The following is an 11,139-nucleotide window of genomic DNA, read 5'->3' as shown; positions in this document are numbered from 1 at the left end:
TAAGTGATAATTACGCCGTTTCTTTTTAACTAATGTATTCAAGTTGAAGCCGTATAATCTAGTTAATAAGGTCTACATCCGTAGAGCTATAAATTAACTTTAAAAGGTAAACTAGCATTATTTATGTATAGCTAATATTTTGTATTGTTATTTAGGTTATTCGAAATTGTTTACTACGAAATCGACCATGACCTCAATAACAATTTTTTTCAACGTGTTATTATTATGTGCTATTATTCAGGCTCGAAACAATTTAAACACAAACAAATTAAGAGAAAATGTATTGCTTATTATAATTGACGATTTGCGACATCTAACGGGCAAAAATGTCAAACTGCCTACCATTGAAAAAATGGCGGCAAATGGCATAACGTTTGAAAATGCGTTTGCTCAGGTAAGTTGCTGCCACTTGACTATTATTTAACATTCAAGTGTTTTAAAGTAGGTAAGTATATGTAGTCTGCAATCTGGAATTGAATATGTCATACTCCAGGCTGAATGTCTCCAGCTGGCTGTACCTGATCGCGCGATGCATAATTTTACTAACAAACTTGACTGACAGTGATATGTTAGCTATCTCTGCAGGTAACTGAACTTGGTTTTTTCTTCAATTTACAGCAAGCTCTTTGCGCTCCGAGTAGAAATTCGATATTAACGGGGCGCCGACCCGATTCGTTACGGCTGTACGATTTCTATTCATATTGGCGAGACAGCGTCGGCAACTTTACCACGCTACCTCAATTATTTAAGCAAAATGGCTACGACACATACTCTGTTGGCAAAATATTCCACCCAGGTGCCAGTTCCAATTTTTCTGATGACTTTCCTTATAGCTGGACAGAGGAACCATACCATCCTACAACTGATAAATATAAAGACGCTGCCGTGTGCAAAGATAAAATAACTAATAAACTACAAAAAAATCTTATATGTCCAGTTGATGTTATTAGCCAACCTGATCATACGCTGCCTGACTTGCAAACCTTGGATTACGCGGTAAATATACTACATGAAAGAAGAAATAAAAGTCGTCCATTTTTGCTAGCTGTGGGGTTTCATAAACCGCATATACCTTTAAAATTTCCGCAGGAATATTTAGGTACGTAGATCTTTTTCATACTGCTTTTATTATAGGTTTTAGCACAGATAATTTGAAATAGAGGCGGATTTTCAAAGTAAATTATGTAGCCACAGTAAATTTACTGACATATTTCGATCCAAGATTAAAACTGTTAATAGAACGCCATTTGACTTTGCTTCTATTCTTTCATTGATAGGTATGTGTTAATTTGTTAAATATTTAAATTGACGCCATCTACTCGAGACTAGGCCAAAGGTATGGTGCAATCTTTTCGAGCGATGGCGCCATAACCTTTGGCCTACTGTGGAGTAGATGGCGTTAAATTCAATATTAACAAATTAACACATATAACTTGAAAGAATATGGATCAAAGTCAAATGACGTTCTAACAGTTTTAATCTTCTGTCGAAAGATGACACTACTGCTACTGTGGCTAAATAATTTACACTCTATTCAATTCTCTTTGGTTTTAGGTACTAGCTATTAGGTACCTGATTAGGAAAACTCCTGCTTAAAGGCTTGCTACACGGTCGCCCACAAGCCTTCTAACCGTCTGACCTTGGTCAGTTTTGGTCAAATTTTGTTGGTAACAACTGTCTACACGGTCCGGGACCGGCCAAGGCCACGCGGTCTGGGGGCTTGTCGGCGACCGTGTAGCAAGCCTTTTACTGCTTTCGGGCATTTCGACCATTCTGACTGTTTCTTCTGCGTATGCGTAAAGTGTTTTAGCTAGTAACACTAATCTAACTATATTTCTAGAAGTCGTTCAGTACATATTTTTTATAGGTTCAGTCTTCAGTTTATAGGTTCTGTCTTTTTTCAGATAGAGTACCAATAGACAAAATACGTCCACCCAAACATCCAAACCTACCAAAGACTATACCAACAGTAGCGTGGCATCCATGGACAGACGTCCGGCATAGAGACGACATAGCCCGACTCAACATATCTTTCCCATTCGGCACCATGCCGCATGAGTGGTCGTTGAAGATAATACAGAGTTACTGCGCCGCAGCGATTTATGTGGACGACTTGGTTGGATCTCTCATGCAACACGTCGATTTGAAGAACACGGTTGTTGTTTTAACTAGTGATCATGGTTGGTAGTCAAGTGTAGACAACATACTGGGGACACTTTTTTTCTTCGTCTCATCCCAAAGTTGATGGTTTTTAGAAAAAAAGTAAATGGTACCATCTTCTCTGAAAACCCCCATCTAGGCCACTGTAGAACCTTATCGCTTTAATAGCTACTACATGCATACATCACTCACTAAGCGAGCCACTGTCGTAGAAGATAAACAAATTGTTTCATTATGATTATGACATGGTTCTTTATCTTTACCTTTAAAAATCTAACGTTGTTGTCTTTTCCAGGTTGGTCTTTAGGTGAAAACGGCCTCTGGGCCAAATACAGCAACTTCGACGTCGCATTGAAGGTTCCCTTGATTTTCCTGATACCCGGCACAAAGCCCAACACTATAAGTGTTCCGGTAGAGCTCATCGATATTTTCCCAACACTAGCTGAGATTACCGGTTTGGGTGAAGACATCCCTAAGTGCATTAAAAACCATGAAATTTTATGTTTCGAAGGCAAAAGCTTGCTGGAATTAGCAACACAAACGGAAAATGACACCGACGAAGAATATTTTGCAATAAGCCAATATCCAAGACCAAGTGTGTATCCGACAAAAAACTCGGATAAACCGAAACTTAAAAATATAAAAATAATGGGTTATAGCATAAGAACAAATAACTATCGATACACAGAATGGGTTTCGTTTAATCATACGCTTTTTACAAAAGACTGGAATAAACTGTATGGTTTGGAACTTTATGATCACATCACAGATCCATATGAAGCACACAATGTCATTTCTAAAGTTAAATACCGCCGGATTAGGAAATATTTATCAAAATTACTAAGGGAATCTGTAGGTCCAAGACTGAATAAAAACATTTGTGATTACTTACGTTACCTAAATGGTAAAAACAAAGAGAATTTGAAATAGAGTAATATTGTCAAAGTAAATTATGTATATAGGTAGGTAGTAGGTCATAAATATAGGTAACACTTTTGGAACGCCTAGGCCATCTAGTCGAGAGTAGGCCAAAGGTATGGCGCCAAATCGCTCGAAAAGATGGCACCATACCTTTGGCCTATCGTCGAGTAGATGGCGATACTTTTTGACATTTAACAAATTTAATTAACACATATCAGTGAACAAATGTGTCGTTCCACGGCAAAAGGTACCTTATGGCGGCTGGCGCTTACGTCGACTAACGCCGCAATAATATTGGAGTGGCGTTAATAATAGCGTAAGCGCCTATCGCCATAATAAGGTACCTTTACCCTTGGGACGTCACAAATAAGGATCAAAGTCAAATGGCGTTCTAAGTGTTAATGATTTGTGTCAAAAGATGGCAGTAAATATACTGACTACATAATTTACTTTGACAATATTCCTCTAGTCTAAATTCTCCTTGGTAAAACCGTGGTGCCGAACTGCCCAATGCACTGGCCGGCAGTTGTATCTTCTTCTTCTTCCTCGCGTTATCCCGGCATTTCGCCACGGCTCATGAGAGCCTGGGGTCCGCTTGTCAACTAACTAACTTAATAAATTATTATATGAATCAATTATGCAATAAAATTACAACATAAACATACATCATCAGTCTTCATTTAATTACACTAACGTCTTCCTCTCTTCGGACACTGGTTTTCTGGAATGTTCCTCCATCTCAAGTTGCTTGAATCGAGCGTATAATGCACTACTGGCTAATACTATGATGTTCGAGGACCACCATAATGTGTTCTTTGTCTCGCTGTACCATTGGGTCGCCATGACAGTTTGGGCACAGGCCTTGGCTGTGCCCGATATGTTGTGTGTAAGGGGTGATGTCACCTGCAATTCAACATATGATGCAGTTATTTATGTGGAGGGGTGCCAATAAGCCCCCCCCCCCCCACATCTAGCGTCTTTCGAACGTCGGCGTCTGGTCAGCGCTATGGAAAATGACGTCGCTGCGCAGTTGCGTCGAGCAGCGGCCAGAGTTGTAGACGCCGACGCTCGAAAGACGCTAGATGTGGGGGGGCCCTAACTGTCCTAAAAGGAACCAATTGCTCTGATGTTCTGATTTTGAAGTATTATTTTAGTTTTTTTTTTTATTTAATATAGTTATTTAATTTAGCGGACCAAGTCTCCCCAGTTTCCCCAAAATTTGTCTTGGTAATGCCGCGAGCGTTGGACTGTACATTAAATGGTAAAATGTCACCAGTAAATCCGATTATACCTACCTATAATGTCCGATTATACCTACCTATAATGTCCGATTATACCTACACGCTAATGGCTATTACGGTTTTCAAATGGGAACCTACCTTTATTTGAAGAGATGTGACATATCCAATAGCAAATCCACAGATGCCACCTATGACCATCTGCACCCAAAAATATGTGCTGCCGAAGTTCGTATAGTTCCTTAATGCTTGCAGCTCACCATTCATCGCCATCAGAGGGAGAAAGAGAATGATGGAATAGGCGTTGTTATAGTAGGAAAGCAACCATACTTCTTGGTTGACATGCGGTAACACTTTCTTGGTGTAAATTGAATATAGTGAGAGCATCAGTGAGCCGACGACTCCGTATATTGTACCGATGAGAGAAAACGAACCTGAAATTGAAATATGATATATTCAATACATTAAGTATAGGTAAACATAGCATTTAATAATTTAAGATATGTCCTTAGCATTAAGTATTATATTATTCGGCATATTCATTATTATTTCTATCTTTTTAATGTCTATTATGTGCATATACGTTTTGTTTTAGATTGTAAGGTTGACATGTATTGACATATCTTAAGATTCATTATTTATATTGCAATAAAGTAAATATATTTTAATTTTTGCAATAATGAATCCAGAGTCGAACAACTTATACTTCGTTTTTTTTAGCATTAGAAATTAGGTAAACAATCTTGATGTGTCTTTTAATCGAAAAACACATTTTAAAAATAAGTTACGGCAGGGGTGCGAAGCTCCTGACTTCGGCCAAACTCGGCTCCGCTCGGCTCAGCATTGCTCCGAGCAATTATTAGGGTTGGCACCACTTGACTTCCTTTTGCGTGCACGACCACAGATAAGATAATCACTTGAATTTTGACAACCCTAATTAGCCGAAAGGGATAGTGCCATGTATTAGAAAGGGATAGCATGATTCGACCCTGAACCGCTGTCAAACTTCGGTTTTGTAGGAAGCTTCCTTTCTGTACGGTAGTACTATTATTTATTCTGTGGTTACGGCAAATATGTAACAATTATGAATCTAATACGATCATTTATATTCTTCTGCTTTCATAAGTAATCGTTTTTGATTTCTATAAAGCATTTTTCAATTAAAAGACATGTCAAAATCGCTTACCTTCTTGCAAGTTCTTTCTAATGCTAAAAAAAACGAACTATGTCTATAAAATAAGGGCCCAATATATTGCTTTTTTTATGAGCATGCCCTTGAACTTCTGAGTACCTAACTATAAACAGCATGCATGCATGCTATGCATGTTCACCAAAATGAAATAAGCCCGGTTTATGCTCGAAATGGTACAGTCAAGTGTAATAAATATGGGTGCATATCATCATCATCATCATCATCTCAGCCATAAGACGTCCACTGCTGAACATAGGCCTCCCCCTTGGACCTCCATACGTGCCGGTTGGAAGCGACCCGCATCCAGCGTCTTCCGGCGACCTTAACAAGGTCGTCTGTCCACCTTGTGGGTGGACGTCCCACGCTGCGCTTGCTAGTCCGTGGTCTCATACGTGGGTGCATATAACTTCTCAAAAATATGTAAGTACCATAGTTTTTAATTCGCTAACATAAGAGCTATGATGGGACATATTTTTGAGTATGATGTGTGCCCCCATATGTTTACACTTGACTGTACATAACTACATACACAACTTACAGGTTATGGCTCCTCTACACGATGGGCCAACGCCGGCCACTCCAAGGGACGCAGCCATTCGGTAGAATGAGATAGCAATATCACTTGCTCCCTCTAACGCATAAATGCGTCCCTAGGAGTGGCCGGCGTTGGCCCATCGTGTAGAGCAGCTATTAGGCTAAATTAAACCTTATCGCTTATACCAAAGAGATTTGAAATAGAGGAATATTGTCATAGGCCAAAGGAATGGTGCCAGCTTTTCGAGCGATGGCGCCATACCTTTGGCCTACTCTCAAGTAGATAGCGATACTTTTTGACATTTATCTAATTTAACACATATCACTGAAAGAATAAGGATCAAAGTCAAATGGCGTTCTAAAAGTGTTAATCATTTGTGTCGAAAGATGGCAGTAAACGCATTGACTACATAATTTACTTTGACAATATTTATCTATTTTAAATTATCTTTGGTGTCAACATGGTGATAGAGTCAGACCAAGAAAAGTCTGCAGCGGATTTGGTAGCCCACGCAGTGCACGTATTATTTTAAACGTCAAACTTCTATGAAATTATGACGTATAAATAACACTGGCACTGCGCGGGGGAGATTTCGTGTATTTCGTTAAATAATGTCTCCACTACTAAGCATTAAAATTCTACTAATAGAATTGAAATCGAGTGGTCAATACCACTAGATTCCAAATTTCGATCGCAAAAATTTGCGTTTTCCCATTTTCCACTGGTTTTCGAATGACGAAATCGAGCGATCGAAATTAAAAAATCGGCCCCCTGTCATTTATACCTAACAAATTCTCCTGATCTACACCAAGGTAGAAACCGAAGATGATGAAGGCGCAGCACATAATACACCGCGACGAGGTGGTCTGCCCAAGCAAGAGCCATGTCAGTAAAACATTGAATACTGTAGTTAGGGACCGCCCGATGTAGTAAAATGAGACCTCCACATACTTGAGGCAGAGGTTGTTGGTTGCTATCATCAGTGTGAACATTATTGATAGGGGGATTACCTGGAAATCAATAAAAAGAGCTTTATATACCTCATACATCTTAATCTGGCGTCCGTTAGCTCGTTGGGTGGATGACATTCGGAAAATTGCGGGGCACTTTTGGATGAGACTAGCCCAGGACCGGGATAAGTGGCGTACACGAAGAGAGGCCTATGCTCAGCAGTGGGCGACTGAAGGCTAGAATGATGATGATGATGATGATACATCTTAATTGATTGGTTGTAAGGATAAAATAATTTACAAGGAAGGAAGGTTTGCCCACAGGGTAGGTGTAATAGGGTGATTGCCAATGCAGCCATCTGGTATATTGTCATCATGTCAATATAAAAACCGGGCAACTGCGAGTCGGACTCGCGCACGAAGGGTTCCGTACCATAATGCAAAAAAAAAACGGTCACCCATCCAAGTACTGACCCCGCCCGACGTTGCTTAACTTCGGTCAAAAATCACGTTTGTTGTATGGGAGCCCCACTTAAATCTTTATTTTATTCTGTTTTTAGTATTTGTTGTTATAGCGGCAACAGAAATACATCATCTGTGAAAATTTCAACTGTCTAGCTATCATGGTTCGTGAGATACAGCCTGGTGACAGACGGACGGACGGACAGCAGAGTCTTAGTAATAGGGTCCCGTTTTACCCTTTGGGTACGCAACCCTAAAAATGTTATGCATACAATGAATGAAATCAAAATAAGCTTGCTGCAAAAGAAAGGACCTACCTTGAGTTCTTATCTAAAAATAGATGTAATAAAATTAATTGGTAATATTACTGATTCAATTTAATGTGGTTTTGTATTTGTTTTACTTAATTAATAGCTTTTTTTTATATTTCGTCGAATACATTAAAGTTACAATTATTGTTTGTTTAGAATAGTTAAAATTTCAATAGCAGGTACATACTTGATATAGGATCTTTTGGAATTCAAAGCCGTGGTCGAATTTCCAATAGGTTCTATATCGAGTACCTACTATTGTAATTTAACTATTTTTCAAGCAGTAAAGATGTTATCTGTTTAGAATCTTTTGTTATTATTGCATTTCATTTTGCACAGGTAATTAGCGGTTTGGTTTAACAATAGAGAACAATACCCATTCATCATCATTAGGTAATATCTCAAGTGGATATCAAACTTTTAAAACAATACAACTATAACTGAGTTATATTGTTTCAAGTATGTTAAAACTAAATACTTCAACTATAGTTCATTTTTAGGGTTCCGTACCCAAAGGGTAAAACGGGACCCTATTACTAAGACTTCGCTGTCCGTCCGTCCGTCCGTCTGTCACCAGGCTGTATCTCACGAACCGTGATAGCTAGACAGTTGAAATTACTAAATACAAAAAACAGAATAAAATAAAGATTTAAATGGGGCTCCCATACAACAAACGTGATTTTTGACCAAAGTTAAGCAACGTCGGGAGTGGTCAGTACTTGGATGGGTGACCGTTTTTTTTTGCTTTTTTTTTTTGCATTATGGTACGGAACCCTTCGTGCGCGAGTCCGAATCGCACTTGCCCGGTTTTTTTTAGCATTATAGAAAAGATAAACAATCTTGATGAGTGCCCTTGCCCAATGCGTACTCGTGACTTAATCCTGGGTGGACAAATATTGCGCCCGAAGGAGTAAAAGTTTCTCATGATCAAAAAGATCTTGCAGGTGTTTGAAGTTGCAGGTTTTATATTGAAAGTCATAGTAGGTGGCGATCACAAAGGATCATGGATGGTCGCAGTGATGCATAGGCTTTGGAGCCTTATATAGCCCCTAACACGAAGAAGAAGAAGAAACAATCTTGATGTGTCTTTTAGTTGAAAAACACATTTTAAACATAATTCACGGCAAATATGTATCAATTATGAAACTAATACAATCATTTATATTGTTCTGCTACTGATTTTTAAAAAGCGTTTCTCAATTAAAAGACATGTCAAGATCTCTTACCTTCTTTCTAATGCAAAAAAAACAAACTATAGATTTAGACTATGTTATCGTCTTCTATAAAAGCCAAATTAAATATTATTATTAAGCCTATTAGCATACAAATTAATACACAAGTTTTTACCTTTTTCACTACATCCCAATTCCAAGGTGAGCCCTTAGGAAATGCAAATACTCCTGGGATACCTCCAGTTTTGCTCAAACTTGAGCAGATTATGAATGAAATGATGCATTGGAACCATGTGATGAACAGTGGCGCTTCCAGAGGCACAGCCTGCCCGCTCAGGAGGGCTTTGTTCACAAAAACTGTGACTATTGATACTATCCTGGAAAAATACAGTTTAAGTATTGACAGTAAATACTTTTTTTACTTAATACTTTTATCTACACACACAGAGGGCAAAGTGTCCCAATGTAGGTAATATGGGGTTAGTGAATATATAATAGAAAGTTTAAAATATGTGTGTGGATAAAGCAGTGTATGTAATAGTACATAATTAGGTATTAAAACACTCGTGTGATGCTATTATGAAACTCACTTTGTTCGTTTCATAAACCCACACTCGAGTTTTAATGGCTTTCATTATTTGGTAGACACATAAACTACTTTTAATGATTTTATGGGTTCTATCACTTACCAATAGCAAGAAACTACAATGAATATTTTTATATATTGGGAGCATAAATCCGAGCGCTGCTCCTTCATTCTTAACTTCTTCTTTTTCATAGGCGTAGAAAAGTAATAAGCTATATTAGTAGCACATTGCACTGCCTTGTTTCAGTATAATACGAACGACCGGAGATGACACCGTAAATCGTGAAATTACTGAAATCCGACCAATCAAATGAAACCAACACAGGCAGCCGGCGATGCATTCGCTATGCCTAAATGTTTATCCATTCCTCGACCTACCATACGATTATTTTTGTTTCACTCTGATACACGAACAGTGTTAAGCGAGAAAGAAAATTAATTTCATTTAGTTATTGATAAAGAATATAGTTGTTCCCAATTATCCAATTCGTTTCATCCTCTGACCATAAAACGTAGTGATTATATGCTCTTTGCCTCTGACAATAATGTAGTGTATCTGATCTGTCAAGCTGACATTTACATAACCATAGAGTTATGGCCTATGGAAGGTAGAGATGAGATGAGATTACTTCTACACTCCATAGTTATGGCCTTTAGGAATATTATACATAGATATAAGAATATATACAGATGCCTTCCAAGCGAGCTGTCAGTGGGACCACTTTTTGTTTAGTGTACGATTAACCCTTATCTTGGCATCGTAACACCCGTGATACACGGAACTTAAAAAAATCTAGCAGGTTCACTTTATTACCTAACAGAATAATTCTGCCATCAATATGTCGAGCTACTCTCCTTACTTATAGAAAAAAATAATTGACACGAGTGTCATTGTAAATTAATTAGTAATAATCAACATGGCGCCGCGGATACAATAGATTTCAGTTCGTACTGGAAGTTTTGCATTTATTTCTTATGTTAGTATATATTTTTCCATAATCTACATTTTGATATCTTTACTGTCTCTTAGTGCATACATATTTACAATGCCCTCGAATTTAAAAACATTTAATACACAGAACCTTACATGAAACTGTTATGTATTATATTTGATACACTGCCAAGAACTCAGAAATGTACATATCGAAAGGATTGTATTATATTTAATACATTGTCAAGTTATCGTCAAAATAGTTTTACATGATTATATATATTTTTTATATTTGTGGGGTTACAAAACATGCTTCAATTATTTAATATTAGTTTTCGTATTATTTAGTTATTAAACTTTGATTTTTTTAACTACTAGATGTTGTTTAACTATATATTCGTACGCTGTAGCATTATTGCTACGCCGTAGCCCGTAGCACGGAAAAATATGTGTATGGCAAAAAAATGGCCCCAAAGTAAAAAAATTGTATTTTTTTTTTACTTATAATTATTTGTTTACGTATCATATTTTACTCAACTTTTTGCTGACGACTTTTTCGAAACTTTACGGGATCAAATTTTCCGCCCATGTGATCAGGTATTCGTAGATATAATTTATTTTTACAGGTTTAATAGTCATCTGATGCTTTAGATTGCGTTTAATTAGCAGTAAATGCTAATT

General features: G+C 37.7%; 2 protein-coding genes across 3 annotated transcripts; one reads left to right on the top strand and one right to left on the bottom strand.

Moving 5' to 3' along the window:
• The first annotated feature begins 187 nt into the window (after nucleotides 1-187).
• Nucleotides 188-3,746, top strand: LOC134666928 (iduronate 2-sulfatase). The gene is made up of 4 exons (XM_063524234.1): nucleotides 188-394; nucleotides 619-1,099; nucleotides 1,905-2,180; nucleotides 2,456-3,746. The coding sequence occupies exons 1-4, from the start codon at nucleotides 188-190 to the stop codon at nucleotides 3,088-3,090; spliced, it is 1,599 nt and encodes a 532-aa protein (XP_063380304.1). The 3' UTR covers nucleotides 3,091-3,746.
• LOC134666610 (GDP-fucose transporter 1) lies at nucleotides 3,741-10,067 on the bottom strand. 2 transcript variants are annotated; one of them, XM_063523826.1, is made up of 6 exons: nucleotides 9,906-10,067; nucleotides 9,631-9,818; nucleotides 9,117-9,318; nucleotides 6,831-7,056; nucleotides 4,461-4,753; nucleotides 3,741-3,984 (listed from the first exon to the last, which is right to left on the bottom strand). In XM_063523826.1, the coding sequence occupies exons 2-6, from the start codon at nucleotides 9,717-9,719 to the stop codon at nucleotides 3,766-3,768; spliced, it is 1,029 nt and encodes a 342-aa protein (XP_063379896.1). In that variant the 5' UTR covers nucleotides 9,720-9,818; nucleotides 9,906-10,067; the 3' UTR covers nucleotides 3,741-3,765. The 2 variants fall into 2 exon arrangements, with proteins under 2 accessions (XP_063379896.1, XP_063379895.1); XM_063523825.1 differs by having other exon boundaries at nucleotides 9,631-10,067.
• Nucleotides 10,068-11,139: the final 1,072 nt, after the last annotated feature.

Source organism: Cydia fagiglandana, chromosome 8, assembly GCF_963556715.1.
Source record: "Cydia fagiglandana chromosome 8, ilCydFagi1.1, whole genome shotgun sequence".
Classification (NCBI taxonomy): Eukaryota; Metazoa; Arthropoda; class Insecta; order Lepidoptera; family Tortricidae; genus Cydia; species Cydia fagiglandana.
The sequence above is the reverse complement of the archived record's forward strand: the minus strand, read 5'-3'. Positions and strand labels throughout refer to the sequence as shown.